Source organism: Papilio polytes, unplaced genomic scaffold, assembly GCF_000836215.1.
Source record: "Papilio polytes unplaced genomic scaffold, Ppol_1.0 DF824135.1, whole genome shotgun sequence".
Classification (NCBI taxonomy): Eukaryota; Metazoa; Arthropoda; class Insecta; order Lepidoptera; family Papilionidae; genus Papilio; species Papilio polytes.
In genome coordinates this window covers 294,737-313,790 of record NW_013525069.1, presented here as the reverse complement: position 1 = coordinate 313,790, position 19,054 = coordinate 294,737, and the positions used below count along the sequence as shown (strand labels likewise).

The 19,054-nt window shown below is 31.0% G+C and overlaps 3 protein-coding genes across 3 annotated transcripts in view; 1 reads left to right on the top strand and 2 right to left on the bottom strand.

Annotated features, from left to right (window-relative positions):
* LOC106099223 (circadian clock-controlled protein-like) overlaps positions 1–3,076 on the bottom strand; it is a 7,586-nt gene extending 4,510 nt beyond the window's left edge. The window contains exon 1 of the mRNA XM_013277688.1: positions 2,908–3,076. Coding sequence (XP_013133142.1) covers positions 2,908–2,989 — 82 coding nt within the window. The 5' untranslated portion in view covers positions 2,990–3,076. The remainder of the gene's footprint in view (positions 1–2,907) is intronic.
* A 2,661-nt stretch (positions 3,077–5,737) lies between these two features.
* LOC106099222 (circadian clock-controlled protein-like) lies at positions 5,738–9,832 on the bottom strand. The gene is made up of 5 exons (XM_013277687.1): positions 9,473–9,832; positions 7,669–7,888; positions 7,168–7,298; positions 6,489–6,644; positions 5,738–5,994 (listed from the first exon to the last, which is right to left on the bottom strand). Exons 1-5 carry the CDS (start codon positions 9,549–9,551, stop codon positions 5,828–5,830), a joined length of 753 nt encoding a protein of 250 aa, XP_013133141.1. The 5' UTR covers positions 9,552–9,832; the 3' UTR covers positions 5,738–5,827.
* Positions 9,833–14,875: 5,043 nt separating this feature from the next.
* LOC106099371 lies at positions 14,876–18,924 on the top strand. The gene is made up of 5 exons (XM_013277903.1): positions 14,876–15,011; positions 15,091–15,316; positions 16,489–16,640; positions 17,824–17,985; positions 18,695–18,924. Exons 1-5 carry the CDS (start codon positions 14,933–14,935, stop codon positions 18,862–18,864), a joined length of 789 nt encoding a protein of 262 aa, XP_013133357.1. The 5' UTR covers positions 14,876–14,932; the 3' UTR covers positions 18,865–18,924.
* The last annotated feature ends 130 nt before the right edge of the window (positions 18,925–19,054 follow it).

The window sequence follows — 19,054 nt, the reverse complement described above, 5'->3', positions numbered from 1 at the left end:
GTAATAGCGTTGAAAGTTGAGTGTAGATTTCGAGCGATATTTTAATGAAAAAAGTGGTTATTGTGCGACAACCTTAATAGATAGATATATGTTATCGCGGACTTTTATTTAGCAAATTTAATGGGCTACAATCCTTCCATACATCATTTTTATGTAAGTCTTATAGTTTAGGCTACGTAAGCAAAGAAAGCAAAAATGACCCGAAATTTCGTCGCGCGATTTTGAGCTAAACTATTTAACTACGTCGTAGTCTTAGACTCCAAAAATTAAACAAAAAAATGGGACCCACCTGCAAGCATTACCTTTCGGATAAAAAAAGAATTATCCAAATCGGTCCACTAGCGACGGAGTTATGCCGTAACACACATAAAAAAAAATAAAAATAAAAACATACCGTTGAATTGAATACGTCCTTCTTTTGGGAAGTCGGTCAAAAAATACTTCAATCCTTTAATACTGTGAATAGCGCCAGGCGCGGATTTTTAACTAATCATGGATTTTGGAACATTATTGTGCTTCCGATCTTGACCAATACATAATGATATATTCAAGAAATAGGTGTATCATTCTACATAACTCCATAAAGTTTCGATTTTTTGTATTCGACTTTAGCGTTAACTAGCCGGTCCGAAATTACTCGGTTACGACATCGAACCAACGATCATACGTGAGTTAAACCGTATTTAATCCGTTTTTTGTAATGTCTCACGATAGTTAAAAAAGTTTTTTTTTATTAGTGTTGTTTTGTGATTTGAAATCTAATGGAGAGATCCCTTTTTTTATTTTTACTTGTTTCTACGATAATTAATTGCCGTAGTTTTAGGTAGTTATAATATAGTATTAAGTTCGTACGTTCCTGATTGCATTAAATTTTTAAATATACGTTGCACAACCCTGCACCTTGAAAGTGATTGGAGCATACATCTGATTACCAGAGTACAATACCAACCTTGGTACAATAAAAAGAAAGTACACGTACTTATGTACTGTGTTTTACTTCACTTAACATAAAAACTATGCACAGAGTAAATCTAAAGTAACGCTCGTCATCTCCCACATATGTAGGGTTTGCGCACTAGGTTTTCTTCTTGCAAATCGATCTATCTTCCATCACTCCCCTCTTAATCATGTGATATTTCATGAAATCCATCTAGATACTCCTAGGTGTACCACTACCGGTGTAAACGAAGGCCAAAACTGTTAGTACAGTATATGAAAATTCTATCTATGTGATATTAAATGATTATAGACGGATCTTATAAACATTAAAAACCAGTATAACGTTATTAAAACAGTATAAAGAAATACATTATCCCACAAAATTTATATATTTTTATAACGTATTGTTTCCACGGTGGATGTTATCTAAATTGTGTTCCTTCTACAATGAATGTTGTTCCCACAGTGGTGAATATAATTTGCCTTTATTTTAAAATTAATTATTACAATACAGAGGATTATGTATTAGGTATTTAGAGTATTTAAAAAAAACACACACACATAAAGTAAAATTAACACAAATTTTCTCGCCCTCGCGCAGTAGTTGCGTCTTGAGTTCGGGATTTTTTATAGACGTTATTTATTTAAATGAGCGATATGTTCCTGATACACTTCTATCGGCTATTGTTTAAATAATATGACTACTATTGCATATCGTTTTATGTTATGTACTCTGTCACAAATCTAAGTTTTTACAAATATTAATAAAAACAACTTCGGCCGTCAAAACTACGAGAATGGAATAACATTTTTTCAACACTCGCCACTAACTTTACATTAACATTATTAATGGCTGCATAAATAAATCGCTGGTCACGATATTTTAAAGAAAACAAGACTCATTTCATTACCTCAAAAACTCACAATATGCAAATAAAGTTGCTTTCGTTAAGGTCATGGAGACAATGAAATCACGCAACCATATATTATTTATTTTATAACTCCAAAAAGCGAGCTAAACAAAACTGCCTACATTCAGCGTCTGTTTAAATTAGGCTGTTGTAGTAAGGTCATAATAAATTAGCAAATTTAATAGGTCTCTGGGTAATCAAGGACTGGAGGTTAAGAACCAAATACTACATAATATGCTCTAATTGATTAAATAAATAATGCATCCTGTATGTCTGTATGTAATATTTGATCATATATACAACATACTTTAAAAATTGTCGTAGATTTAGATGTTTCTTTGAGTCTTCCTCATTTAGCAAAGCTTTTATTGCGGTGACAAGAACTAACTGCTTGCGTAAAATAGAAAAAATTGGTTAAACTCAAGTTCTACATTTGCGTGCAAATATGCATTTAATCACTAGAATCATTGACTACAGAAAATGCTATTGGCAATCGGCAGTTGTAAAATGCATAACGTCTCAAATGTTTAAATGAATAAAAGAAGAATAAGTCAACAAATTATAATTTTAAACGTTTATGTAGTTTTGCTTGAATCGCAGTTTAAATGTGTTTTAGAGTTAACTGCCTGATTACATCAAGTTTATTTTGTTGCAAGATGTCAATATAGATTTTATTTACTAATTTAAATTAAATGTATAATATATTATTATATTATATTATATATTAATATATTAAATGTATAACTATTCAATTATAAAACAATTATTTATACGCCCTTTGCTGGTTAATATTAAGTTTTTAATAATCGTAAAAAATCAAAAATCAATCATGATAACTTTTAATAATCATAGTTTTTGATAAATAAACATATTTTTATATTGTTTAGAGGTTTTATACTGAATGTTTAAAATATAAAAAAGTAACTACATCGCTTTATTTACTATTTCATTCTCTTCATTTATAAAATAACTGTAGCATTAAATTAATCAAATTTTTAAAAAATATTGGATTAAAATTGTTTTAAAAATCAAAACAAATAAAAATAGCCCAACTTACGTGCAAGTTTCGAATATGTTACACCAAATGAATTGCACAAGATACACAACAAAATACTAGAAGATGAGATTTTTAAAATCATATTTGTTACAATAAATTTAATTGTGTGGATCAATTACCAGTAGCTTCAGTACTGCAACAGGCGTTAAGAATAACTGCCTTATATCTTCTAAACGGATAGATATCAGTGGGCCTTCGCAGCTGACATTGTAAACCAACAACCGGTTCCGAGCTTCAATCTTATTTATGTATCGTAATTTGTAACGATAAGCTATTACATGATTTTTTTGTTATTATATGATTCAAGCTATTGATCTATGTAACTTATATGTGATAAGTTTTTTGCACACACAAATAATAGATACCTTTTAACTCTAAAATCCTTATTTACAGATATCACAGCAAACGTGCTCGTAGAATCAAAGTAGGTTCGCTATTGGTTTTATCTACGGTCTATCTATTTCTGTCGGCGATATAATAAGCCTCTTTTATACATACTTTTTCTTTTTTATACATTTTTGAATTTGGAATATAAGAATGATCATTCTAAAATTAATCTTCAAGTTACTTCTTTATTCTTTTTTTATTAGGAATTTCATTGTAATGTTTTTTTTAGTATTTCATGTTTCTCCGCGCCCAAATTTCTGTAGTTTAAGTATAAAATAGGTTTCATTCATGATAAGTTATTTAAATTAGTTTCTAAAATGTAATCTTCAATGTTTTCACCGACTCCAAGTCAATTTTTCTGTCTTAATTTTTTATGAAAGCCTTTTAAAGAAAGTATTTAACGAAATAAATTTAGTGATTAAACGATTAACACAATTTGAACAGTAATATCTAAAAGGTTTGTTAGCTTTTATTACTGGTATAACTTTAGTTAACAATCGTAAATAATAAATAATTGCTTTTTAACTATTACATTGATTAAAATAATTGTTGCAGAATGACAAGCATATAACAACGCAAAGAAAAACATTACCATTTTGGATGTATCCGCTGCTACGGGGTCAATGGGTTGACAGTGACCTTTGCCAATATTCCCGTTAAGCCATCTTATAAGGAATTTAATAATATGGTTATTTTAAACTGGGTCGAGATAGCAGTTACTTATATCCTAAGATTAATAATTACTAATCTCTTTAAGACACTAGAGTAGACGGAATTAAAAAAAAGTTTACATTTGTAACAAAACAATTTACTAACTATGGTATATGAAGAAGTATAACCTTTATTTTTTTTAATATGATAAGGGGGCAAACAACCCGGGATTAAAAAGAATTTACCGAGGCCCATGGACCTCCGCAATGTCAGAGGAACTACATGCGTAGTTCGTTGTTGGTATGTTCCACGAAAATGTTCTCTGAAGCGAATGATACTTTGTACTGCTAAACCAATTGACCTAGAAAATGTGCAAACGTAAACTTACGAGGGAAAGCTAATATGTCATTATTAGAACTTCATTGCGTTTTATCATTTTTTTACTCGCAAAGTACACAAAAACAAAACCAGTACGGAACAGAAGTATACTAGCATTGTTATGGCTTAATATCTACACCATACAGAAGAGATATCTATTTATTTCTAAATTCGGAACTACTTTATATCACTGGGATTTTTATTAGCCTGCTTGGTTTAATAGCAAATACTGAATTAATGTAGTAATATGAGTATTTCCTCAATGTATACATTTTTTCATTAAATGTTAGTCTCGTCTATCATAAAAACTAATTAATTTATAACATGTATACTTTCCATCAAAAATTAACCTCAAACATAAGAATTGTTTCGCTTCTAGAATGAATAGAATAAATTAAATACAAAAAAGCGAGGACAACCATCGTTCCGTAATTATCTACTAAAATAATTAAAATTCTCATTTAATAACAAAAACTATTAACCAAAGGCCTTTAAGAACGAAAGACGATTATCAAAAGATTTTGTTCAAGACCCAGTATAACTTATAATTCACGTGGATCTCGAAATACATCGCGATCACAAATGTCAAAATAATAGAATCATATTAAAAAATATATATTTTATAAAGATTAATAGTAAAATATGGTAACGGTCTGTAAATATTGAGGTTGTTGTCTATGATAAATAAAAAAAAAACAGTGTTACTCTAAGATATATTTCGTAGTTTGTTCTAAAATTAGTAACTGATTGTAAACAATAAAACATTCTATTAAATATATCTAAATATACTTGAAAAAGAAAACAGAATAGTACCTAAAATATTCACATTCACAAGACTGAAAGCTTTTAATATGGAGTAAAGATTTGCAATCTATACAATTAAAATAAAGCGTAAACACACACTTCTTTGTTGCTTAAGATGTCAGTAATTACAGCATGTTTTTGAATAATTCTTTTTCTAATAAATAGCCCCTCACTTACGTCATGCTTTAGGCTATAAATTTTCACGCCATTAAACTTAGGGTGTAAATATTTTGGATAAATACCCTAATGTGGGAAAGAGACGATAAGTTGCTGCCAACATCAAGGAAGCAAGATTGCCAAGGTTTGTCATATAATGTAATTTTGACATTTGCTATTGATAATTCGACAATGGAAACAATAAAATATATTTTTTTTTATAATTTCATGCGGATGAAGCCGCACAGGAACAAGAACAGCTCCTTACTTACATAATAACTATGTATGTATGTACGATTATGTAGTTTAAATCTAAACCATAATACTTATTTCGAGTATTATTCCATTAACTTAGTTTTATTAACTTAACAGAATTAAAATAACTGAATTAAAATCTTAATAAAACATATTCAATTAAAAGTCAAATATAATATACAAAAAATCATATAAAACAAGAAATGTTTTATTACAATAGCATCTTTTTCGGCATTATAATATAATAATCAGGTATCAGGTGGGTTTATTCAGTAAAAATGTTTTATCGTTAATATTTTGGTATGGGTACGTATAACAGTTCATCATAAGGGACCGCATTGAAAAACTTTTTTGCAGTTTCGATAGTAACATTCATAGCGTAGTCCACAACTGGTTGTCCAAACTCTTCGGTAACGATCCTCCAATTCTCGTTAAGAAATCTCAGTACTGTATTACCTAAAACATTTTATAAATTGTTTAATTATATAATAGGGTTAAAAACGAGGTAGGGGCTAACCGATTTCGCTAAAATAGCGAAGTAACCATTATCTATAGACGTGTCAAAGAGATAGGAAGGTGGTTGAAAGGTTGTCGCTTGCCTATTTAAATGGACAGAGGAGGGGACGTACACAACAGGGATGTTCCTATCCTTTCTTTACAAAAATATAGGAATTGATAGAGAACTAGGATGTGTCCTACCACACACAATGTTGTTGTTGCTAATTATTTATATAAATTCTACATAATTAGACCTATAGAGACCTATGACAAAAACATCACTGTACAATTAAATTTAATTCATCGAAATAGTATAAAATAAGTTGATATTAATGGCATCAGATGTTACATTGTAAAATCTAGTAGTAATGTTACAAATAAAAATGGGGATCTCAAAGTACTAATTTACGTAATAATTCTGTAAGCGGTTAAACAAATCAATGAATACTCACTTAATTCATCATTCCCTTTGAACAGATTGCTTATGGTGTAATGAATCCTTTCTCCGTAATCGAAAGTGTATCTGTAGCTTTTAATTCCAAAATGATCCCGTCCATCAGCGTCTTTGAAATACTTTGTTTTTATGTTCATTTTTATGACGGAGTTTACTGCAATTTGAACATTAAACGAAGTTATATAAAGACTGTAATGTCGTAAATTAGTGATCGCATTTCAGATAATTGTTCGATATTTTATTCCTTCTTTTCAAATCGTAATACTAATCTTAACACATTTATGAAATCAATTAGATTGATTGTAGTGCGCCTTATGTTTTAACTCTGCATTTTTTTAGGCGTCCGCATTTGCCGCAATCAAAATCAAAGGCGTGTTTAATTACGTAAATTATCGAAATATTTCAATTCCGAGTGACTCTTTAACAATAACTTTGCATAACATCTGGTTTAGGTTTCTTCGCACGCTATTTTCTTTCATACAAGTAAGTACATTAATATATTCATAGTTTAAAAATCTGTAACTCTGTAAATTTACAAAGTGTCCAAGTCTCGACTTTTAACATGTTAGCTGATGTCAAGAGCTCCCGTTAATGCTGGGAGTCTTGACTTAAAACATTTTTGCATAATATTATGTTAGGAAACTGACGATAAACTTAATATAAAACTCTTAACATACCTATTTTTATTTTGGAATCACCTTCTCCATTGATGGGAAATAATAGTAATCTTCCCACAGCAGTGTATTTGCCTTTTATTGTTATATTACATCGAACTTCCAAGATGAAAACATTTTTTTCGAGATACGCCCTGAAAATATACAAATTCAATATTAAATTAAATTGTTAACAACATTAGCATCAAAATTCATAAATTTGCAATAAAAATGTTATTAAACTAATAAAGTAAACCAGAGAAGTTTAAAAAAAATCTTCCCGCAATAAAACAATACCCTCATACAAACACATTGTCAACAATTTTTAATTAAACAAGAAAAAACCTTAAACAGGAACAAAATTATACAATGAACGTTAAAAATTAATTATACATAATGTAATGCTTAAATTATTTAGTGTGAATCTTTTGCCACACTCATCTAAACAGTCTTACAAAAACTAGCATTGGTATTAGTATGATAATTTAAAAACTAATTATTAATAAGAAATTAAACAACACTTACTCTACATTCAACACTTGACATTTTCTAAGACCCGTTACTTTTCCATCCAAGAATGTAACCTTGACTCCAGGTAATTGTATTGGTAGGTTGTCGATGATGAAAGGATCCAAGGATGGCACTCCAAGGTACGGTATGCCTTTAGAAAATTCAGGGATAGCGTCTTGCGTTGCTTTGACGAGGCATGCTGACTCTGTATTGTTGCACGGGTGAATGTAGTCAGCTGTAAATAATTAAAAAGAACTGGTAAACATTTCGATTGCTCTAACATACATAAAGATAGACACGAGTTTTTTTTTCAAATTGCATCATTAAGAATAAATTATCTCAGGTAATTTAAGGAACCCCCTTTAGTCTTGTGTAATGTTAATTTAAAAGTGTAGAAGGGTTTCTACAGCCACAGCAAGATGTTCGGTTTCCTGCCTCACTAGAGAATTGAAAATATGTAAAACAGATTAATAAGCGACTCTGATATAAAATGTTTATATCCACATTGAAAACTCAAAAATATATTGTCATTATCATAAAAATAATAGTTTTAATAATGCCCTCCACCTTTTGATCGTCGTCTAACGCTCTTGTTCTTCAAGGTTACAAACACCTTTATTTGTATTGTGTTATTGTCTTCATTATAATAAGTAAAGCTTATTTCACAAGAGGTTAGAACAGAGCTACCTCGTGTGTGAAACAGACATCAACGCATTACAATCCAATTGCCAGTAGGTAATTCAGTCATTAGAGTTCGTTGGGCAATAACAAACGGATATCCCTTAAGGTGTGTCATGAGTAGTTACATTTGGTTTGTCTTCAAATTCATAAATATCGTAATATTACTTTTCCATGTTGAAGTTGATTGGATTTTTTTTTTTTTGATAAATAGAGCCATAAGTAATATTTAATTTACTATATCGTTAAGAATTAAGATATGATAGATACAATATTTTGTTTTAACTATAGCTGTATAGTAAACGTTAAAAGTTGAAGTACATAGCGGACTTGACCCGAATAACTTATTTTATACTGCATGTTTATTTATGTCAACAAAAATTGCTTAAGTTATGCGTACACGGTTTGATGGTTTATGACTGAGTGTCAACAGTCAATACAATATCTAGAATATCTTAGAAAAAAAAACATCTGTGAATTCAAAACAGCAGTAAAACCTATAGTAATTTGTTACAATACTTTCTATAGCTTGAACCTACAAGAATAATCCATTGTGACAAGTGACGACATATAGCCTAAATACTAAACCGATTGTAGTGAGTAAGGTCAGTACCGGTTTAAGCGCTACTTGTCGAAATTTCTATACTTCCCACATTTATTAACACTTTTGAGAAAATAAAATATAGTGTACCTACGCGTTACTCTTCCCCTTAAACAACATTACTCAGAAAACATTAAATATGGAGTAATGTCGGTAAACTTTGCGAAACCGATTGTGGCTCCGTTAAACAAGTTCTTTGAATTTACTGTATTGTCCTCTATTCTACACTGATAATCTAGAAATATTTTTAATAAATGGATTCTAATAAAATGTAACAGTGGTTAATTTCAAATATTAATAAAGTGTAAAATTAGAAAAATTATGGATTGAATGTAGTAAGCATTATTGTCTACCGAGAAATTAGTATAACCGTACTAAAGTGCATTGAAGCACATACACAAATCCTTACATGTACAATTCACAAAAAAATTACTTTGTTAGTAAAGTATGATAAACTTAGTACCTATACCATAATACTGTGGGATTTTAGCATTGATTTTCATAACTTAAATATTGTATGTAGATGAATATAAAACTTACGCGCAAGAAGTGCCGTAGAGGAACTGACAAAGGCCACAACTACCGCTAAAAAACCAACAAAAACATATTTCTCACACATCTCGAACACCGCACACTAAATGTACTTGACTAGAAGAAAAATATGAATTCAATGATAACAATGCAGCGGTCTATTGAAGACCGACGGACACACTGCCGTTGTGACCTTCGTCGTTGCTAGTTTCGTATTTCTTATGTAAATGGAAACGGGTTCTTTCTCATTTTCGGTTGCACAAATTCAGCTCTTTGCCAACTTAGGCCGGTACCAACACTAAACACGCTAGTGCGGTCTAAAAATGTGTTTGCATCGTGCGAGTCACACTGCGTATGTTTACTCGCGTTAACTGGTAGCGTGCGAGCAAAATAGGTGCAAGCGATTGCAAATAAACACTTAAGACTTATTGGCAATGGCGTTACTATATCGGGAAAAATCAGTTGCGACTAAATCAACAAATTCTAGTTGCATGATTTGTAGTTATTGCAATAAAACAAATATACATACATAGAACATTTTTTTGAAAACTATATAAATAAATTACTATAAGCAGTAATAGATAACATATTACCTAAGTCATGATAGTAATTCGATTTTAAAAATACGTTCTAATTGATTTTCCGTTTACCTTGAATATTTAAAAAATAACAAAAAAAACAACAATCAATAGACCAAGATCAATAAAATTGTTGAAGGCTTAATCTTAGTTAATGCTGTATTAACTATTGTGTCAAGTAAAAATCCATAATCTCAGCTTACCTATTGAATTACGGTCGTGAGTGTTTAAATGTTGTAACACAGTAAATTGTTTGAGGTCGCATGCGAAGTGTAGCGAAGCAAATCGGACACAACGCGTATACGTCCTGTAAGAATACATCCCCTGTACTTGTATTGCCAAAATACATGTGCACAAACATATTATTATCTCTTTTTTTTAAAGTCAGTGATGAATAACAATCTTAACATTATGAAATTCGAGAAGCAAGCGTATCTATTTCTCCAAGGCCAGCAACGCATTTGCAGTTACTCTGGTGGTCTAACTGCTCGTTTGCAGCCTTTTCTTATAAAAAATGAGAAAGTTTGCATGGACGGCTGTTAGATGTTAGAGGGTATCTCCAGAACGACTACATGGATTTGGATGAAAATGTAGATATAGTATCATAAGATATTAAATTAAAATTATTCTTATTTGATATAATACAAATCTATTAATTAAAAAACTGCGTAGTCTTAAGACTACGAAGTTTTTTAATTAAGTTTCCACGGTTTTTCTCCGTCATTTATCGAAGTCCGCGTTTGGCCCACTTTCCCCGATTCACTATTACAACACGAGCTAGAACTTGTTTGTTAAGTAATAAACGCAATCATACATACCACTTTTGATACAAATACTATTTATATGAGTATATCGGGACATATCTATTTTTATCCTAGTATTTTTAATTTCACTATGTCTATAGATATGAGGAAGAAATCGTTGCCTGCCTTAAGGGAAGAAGTGAAGTCTTCCTTCAAGCATCCGCAATTCTTAGGTTGAGAATATCCATGGGTTGGCGTGGCGACCTTTTTTCATTTAGGGTAACATTTTTCAAATTTACATAAAAATTACATGTACATATGTTCTCTTGTAAATATTAATTGCAATACTTTTATAGTCATATGTTTTTTAATTTATTTATGCCAAGTTAACATTATTCTTTGAGCTTTTGGGCATAAATCTTTCCTACTTTTAATCGTACAGCAATCTTTAAGCTTATACTTTAAGTAATCATTATCTGTTTCAAGAAACAATGAGCCTTAATTCTGCGACGATTACAAATAATCTTAGAAGTTGTCTATGGAACGCATAAAATTCTGTTATTTTGATATTTCATATGAATTGGGTAAGAACGTTTTAAGAAAATAACTGTAAAATTGTACAAAGTCTGAACACTTTTTTTTTATTAAATTAGAGAATCTTAAAATTTCTAGCACAATTGAAAAGTGTCGTAAACCAATATTTAACTTGTAAATTAAAAATATTTTTATAACGCCTTCTATATTTCTGATCAAAAAATCTAAGTATATAATTGCTAATATAAAACGGACGGCGTCTTCCGTTTACCTTCCTACCGTACTCAGTTGCATTGTACCAAACTTGGTTCAAACTAACCTAGATAGACGTAAAACAAGAAATTATTTGCCACTTTCTAGTGTATTTTATTTGAGAATACGAGTATTATCTATTCTGCAAACGGTTTTCTTTTGTTGTTTGAGTTTTTGTTCATTTTTCGATTTTTAGTAAATCTGAAGTTCGATTATTAATTTCTTTAGTATCATTATGGGGATAAAAATCATACAAACAAAATATCACATACTATACTATTTAATTTGTCTTTAATTTAAAACTAATTTAGACTTGTGCAAACTATACATTTGATGTAAACGAATAAAAAACGTAGTATGTTGCATCTTAATTTTTTTTTATATGTCCGGACGATGAGGAGGAACGAATAAAACACATAAAATAAAACAAGCAGATGGATCGCGAACCTCCTCCTTTTTTAACTCGGTTTAAAACTTAATTTTACTTGCTTTGTTTAAAACCAAACGAACTGGTTGAATAAAAATAAAAACTTATTGTTATTGAATATAATACACAAGCTATTCCCCGCGACTTTGTAAGCGCAGTATTAAAAAAAACTATGTATCTCTCGGAAACCTGACATTTTTCGGGAATGAACCATATCCCAAGTGTTACACCAGACTGTGTTTTAAATATGTACTAAATTTAGCCGTGTTATAAATCATCCATCTATCAAAACTTTCGCATCTACAATATCAGTAAGACACCACAATATTTCATTTTATTTTAATTCATGCTTTTTATTCTTTGATACTGAAGTTCACCACCTTTTAGGACCAAGTGTAGGGATACAATTATTTTAGTTGGTTGAGCTCTACCCAGCATTAACTCTTTATTCTCAATTACCTTCCGTTTCGAATCCTTCAAATTACACGCTTTGATATGAAAGAAGCGGAAACGGTTTTCAACCAAGAATATATTTCAATGCTAAAAATGTAATTGCTATGAATTCGTAAACAACAATTAAAAAAACATCACAAATTAATAATTCAAAACCAGTTCCTGGTCTCTACCACGATTTGCATACTAAAAATTATTCATAATCTATACAATGTATGGTTGATTGTTACTATAAATAATCGTATTTTGTAGACTATGCCAAATTTCAACGAAATCTGTTCAGCAGCTACAAACCTAACAAACATCTGTCCATCCACCTAAACTTTTGCATTTATAGTGTTACAAAGAAGTAAGATTATTCTTTATCATTGTAACTAACTGTTGTTTAATTGGGTTAAAAGTACAGAATGCTAATTTGTCAGATTTCGACTGCAATTCTATTATTGGGTGGTTTAGGACACAATAATAGAATTATAGTCAAAGAATTACTAAAAATTTGTGAAAGCAATATTCTTCTTTTAAACCATAAAGAAATGTTTTCTTTGAGTGAAAATGTTTATTTCCAGTCCTGAAGGAGGCATCAAAATATTCCACACAGTAACAGTAACAACTATGAGTAACAACTGGTGATACTGACAGTCAGTGTAGCCCTAAAGCTCTTGTCTCGTGTAAAACAACTATGTTTTGATGTCATGCATTTAGTACGGCATTCATGTGAGTTTTACGATCTTCATGTAACCCATAAGAAAAATTGGCCAGACGAGTTTTTTAAGGCACTAGTTCTGGATTTGTTGTTTAAGGAAAACATCTTTGGTTTCGTGTTTTTGTCGGTGAATTATTAACCGTGAATAACACGACCGAGCAGTACGCGATGAATATAATTTAAAAGTTTTTTTTATTTTATTTAGTCCATAACGACTCTATATGATGATCTGACAGAAACGTTTACGCATTCGTCATATTTTCAAAATTGATATCAAACTTCCAGTCTCAAGGTTTGATGGAAAAATTACGCATTTTCAAAGACTTCTTGATTGTGCAACTTCGATGCTTTGAAATTACTGTAATTAAGCTACAAACTGTGACATTACTTGTTTGTATGTAGTTTGAAGTTGATGTGATTACTACGACCAGTTTTTATAATTTCCATCAAGAATAAGTTACCATTAATTAACTTCTTACCTACTAATTATTAGTAATTTACTGTACGTCTGATTTGTTGATTATTAGAACACTACTTTCCTTACTTCATCCGCATAAAATTATGAAAACATTATTTTATTGTTTACATGTGTTAAATTATCAATTGCAAATGTCAAAATGACATGATGACAAACTATGGCAACCTTTCCGACATAAAGGTTTTTTCCAATTTATTTATCCCTCAAGTTTAATAGCGTAAAGCGTGTCGTAAGTGTAGGGCTTTTTATTAAAGAAAGAATTATTCAAAAATATGCAGTGATTGCTGACAAGTTACGCCACAAAGTAGTGTGTGTTTACGCTTTACTATAATAGTATAGAAGTATAGATAGATGGAACATATTCCAATAATGGTGCCAGCTGCTAAATTAGTTACTACACGAATAGCCAGCTCGATCGGTGCAATACCACAACCACCCAAAGGACAGAGACTACTCCTACTTAAGTAAAAGTAAAGTAACACATCTGCGCCCTTATTCTAAAGATGGGGACAAGGGTAACAACCCTTTCTACTCTCTTCTCGTAAGGAAAGAATAGGAGTAGGAAGTAACCTCTGCGCGGGAACAGACTTATAGAAAGGCAAAATAACCTATTTCTGTACGTTCCCTTCTCAGTTTATTTAAACTAAGCAACGCATCGATAACTGTCGGAGATATGATTATTTGGTTGCTTATTCCACTTAAGTATCGACATCAGTTGACCATTTGCTCGGTTGCCACCTTATACTACAAAAAAAAAAGAAAAATCTCTGACGTTAGTTACTTACTCTTCAGTGAAAGTCCGGTTGAAATGTGTCCAGCCGTTTCGGAGATCACCCGGAACAAACGCGGTTCGCGGACAGACAGACGGACAACATTTTTAATGCGATTTTCTTTATCAACAAATACAACGTCTTCCAGAAATCTGGAATTTTTCTTTTCATATTCTACACACCCCAATTTAATTATATGTATGTATATATAGATTTATAAGTAAAATGAAGGTGTCTAAATGTCTTACCTATAAACTTGAGTTTTCCAAAAAAAAACCACGATAATTTTCCAAATACAAGTAACTTAAACTATGGTTTTTCGTACATGCAATTTTATTGTTAAGATGTTGTCAATCGTATACAAAAGGAGGATTTTTTTCCTTATGAACACGAGATCTGACCTCAGGACAGGACTGGTTTTACCTTTAATAATAACAGATATATATGTACGCAAGTTAGTGTGCGATTCTACTATTTATTAACAGACATCGCGTGGCTAGATTAATATTTTACAACACTTGTGGCGCAAACATGTCTCCTAGCGCCTTCAAATTAACTTTTAGTGTTATCTTAATCTGTTTTTTTGTGGATTCAAGTAATTCTTCATTTGGTAAATCTTACTTAATTTACTTATTTCTCAAACAACAAACGTCTTGAATAAGATAATCAATAAAAGTTTTTTTTTTCAGTCGATACATTAACTAAATGCGGCATCAAAGAACCAAAATGTCAAAGTAAACTTTTTGAGAGTGTGCTTCAACGTATTGGAAAAACTGGTATACCTGATCTAAATATTCCACCTATCGATCCAATTCAAATAAAGGATGTGTCATTTGAGGTTATGAATTGGATTAACCTCACATTTGTCGAAGGAGTTGTAACTGGCATAAAGGATTGCAAATTTATCAATTACGAGTAAGTGTTACTATTTTTTCTGTTTATGTCTTCTTGGAGCTATGATTTATTTAATTACAATATTTTATTTGTAAGCTCAACCAACTCAAATTATATTGCGCTTCACTTACGGCTGAATAGTGATGCGAATCTTATGGCCGGTTTCCAGCTGCGTTTAACAATTCCTTAGTGTTTTCAGTTCGATAATTCATGAAATGCGTTTCCGAACACCGTAAATTGAGTTTTCCTACATTGAAACTTGTGTCAACCTAACACTAATGAGTCACTAGGTAATGACAAAATAAGTGGGAACTTTAGAAACCCAGCATTAAACTCATAGCTTCGTAAGTGCCTTTTGCAATCCGAAGTCAAGATTTCAATTATTTTTGGAGGTTAAGCGTCCTTATCGTTTAAGATGCTGTTACATGTTTAAGATCGTTTCAGTATTAGAGCGTTAGTGTTTAAAAATGAGACATCTTCACCAAGGTAGTGCTTAAGTGTTTCACTTTAATTTCTCGATTTTAGTGCCTGAAAGTTTATAAATATAAAACTATTCATTCAAATTTATTTTCGTAGTTATACAGTAAAGTTTTAACGAATTATAAATAATAATGTAATTAATTCCTTTTGAAATAAGTCATTTTACAAATATTATATTACTTCTATATTAACGAAAAAGAGTAGGAGTTATAAAAAAAAATAAAAATCCCATACGAAAGTTTTTAGTGGATTGCACACTCACTTCACCGCAACATGGCCGAGAAGTTTTCTTTGATGTTTTTCATTGCATCTAACTAACTACATAACAATGTCATATTTTTATTATAAAAAGACAACGTATTTAACATACGCTAGCTTTCGCCCGCTGCGCTGTCTGCGTGGAGCAAAAATAAATCAAAAGTACATACCTATGTGCTACATCGAGATCCATTCAGCAAACTGTAAAAATATCCGTACAAAGTTTTGTATTAGTAAGAAGTAAGATTACATGAATTTTACTGGTAGCGACTTAGGGGCCTTCAAGAAAAGAGCGTACTCCTCCTCCCTTTAGGGCCGGCAGCGCATCTGCAGTATCCTTGGCATTGCGGATGTTCATGGGGGTCGGATAACTTAATATCAAGCGATCCGTTGCTCGTTTGCCCGCTTTTATTATATAAAAAAAAAACTAAAACTTAACCCTGTACAATTTACAGCATCGATATTGAAAAGGGTACAGGTAGTCAAGAACTATTGTGTGATGTATTAATCAAGGGACGCTATCACGTGGACGCTGCATCACCGGAGATCGCAGTTATTCTCGGAGACTCCGAATTAGTAGGAGACGGACAAGGAAAAGTTAAAATAGGTATGAAAAACATATCTAGTCTGTATTGCCTATATATGTATATAGATTACAGTTTTTGTTAATCTAAATTCCCTTGTATAATAGGGATAAAATTATTTAGCAATGTAATGTTGACTGCAAACTTCGTTATGCGATATTAAAAATAGTATTTATAATATTTTCAGTGAGGAAAAGTAGATTATAATTTATCTGTTCATATCAGCTATCCGCCAGTAAAAGTTCCTTAAAATCGGCTTAGTCGTTTCTAAGATTATTGAGAACAAACATTACTTTTTTTTAATACGATTTTCGTTATTAGCGACGCAAATACATCATCTTAGCGTAATCTGGACATTTTTCGATATTATATCCAAACACACCAATTTTATTAACTGTGTATAGATACAAAAACACGCTAAGTCATAGCTAACTGTTTGTGGCAGGCTTATATCTCGTTGGTGTAAAAAAAATGTCTAAACCTAAGGTCCTTATAATTTACTAAATATTTACTTACCTATATACCTTTTGAACGTTCTTTTGTATGTAAGTAACAAAATTATTTTTGTATATTTTTCCTTGTAAAATTTATTCCGTTCTTAACCAAACTGCAACTCGGCAACTATGTTGAGAGTCATCTTGAAGTAAACTAATCGTATAAGATGAATTTCACATTACCTTGGTATGAAATACGTTAGCAGACGGATAATCTGGCTTAAAATCATACACCGTAACTCAGATAAAATAATCTCCTTACGAATAACTATATGTAAATGTTATGACTATTAAAAACTTACGTCAATTATCTGATACTATGTAGTAATAGTAATTATTATCGAGATATACGACTATGATCTGGAAACTTACGTAACTAATGTTAATAAAACAATTTACTAGTTCGTATAAAGAAGTAACATTTTTGTTACAATATAATTTACACCCTTAAAATGTATGCAGTGTTTTAAAGCAGTACCTGTTTTTAAATCTCTTTAGTCTTGTTGGTTGGTGTCATTTTTATTTTTAATGATGAATTGGAACTCTGTTTATAGAAGTAATTGCCGTATGCAAAACAATTTTATGCATACTGAGGACTTGTACTGTCGTGCATTTAGTATAAGAACTATTCTATTTAAATTCGTAGGTATTGCAATTGCGTTTTTGAATGCTGTTAATTTTTGATATGCAATGATGTTAACTACATTTTTAGATAAGATTCGACTCGTATTTGAGTATCCTGTAGGTGTGTATAAGAAAGATGACGGTGAAATTTACCTTAAATGCGACTACAGCAAAAAGGCACAAAGATTCAATATTTTGGGCAAGGTAACCTTTGCTGCGGACAACATTTATCTGGGCAAAGAGAATGTCAGTAAGTATCAGTATGAATAACAACATTACTTATGCCTTTAACCAAGAGGGGTAGACAGAAACCACGAACCATCTTACACGTTGGTTTCGAGTCCTCTTAATAACAATCTATATCTACCTATCTTCTTTATATGTACTTAATATAATACAGCGCAAACACACACTTTGTGGCGTAAATGTCAGCAATCATAGCATATTTTTGAATAATTCCTTTAATAAAAAACCCTAGAACACACGTTGCAACTTTTCGATTTTTATTCTTAAAGAAGGTGGAATCAATAGGTTCATAGTTTTAACTTATGGATTATAGTAAAAAAACACTGTTTTTTCAAATCAATAATGACGTGCAGAACCAATACAAATAATGAGAGTAAATAAATGTTATTACTACTACAGTCGTACATAATCGAAATTGGATTTCGTTATTATTGTCATCGCTATATGCTCCACACTATTGAAATAAATTTTAGTTAATTTCAATAAATTTTATTTAAACCGAATAGCGATAGGTCATAGTTGTTCCCTATGAGTGTTTGTTTCATCACTACGATACCTGTCTATTAAGTACGGCATGCTTCATACAAATTTAATTCGACACTTCATATGCGTCATTTATCAAACTAATCAATGTTATTTAGACAAACTGTGCCAAAAAAATCTTAATTCTCGTTTACAAATATAAATCGTAAATTCTTTCATTAATTTTACAGGCGAAATCGTCGTAAATTATCTGAATGACAATTGGAAGTTTATAATGAAAACATTTGGACGAATTTTCATTGACAAAGCGACCGAGTATTATAATCTCTTTGCGAGGAATTTCTTCGACCATGTTCCAGCAAAACATTTTATATCCGATGATCTGAGCCCATACCTGTGATATTAACAAATAGATTTAAATACATTGTTAGATAAGAAATAATATACCAATTTATTGACATTGTCTTTTTTGTTAACCGTATCTACAAAGCCTACCTTTTTGACCGACTTCGCAAAAAGAGTTAGATATTAAAGGTACAGTAAGGGAGGTTTAAATAAATCGTGGAGTTATTTCGTTACTGCTTAGTGTG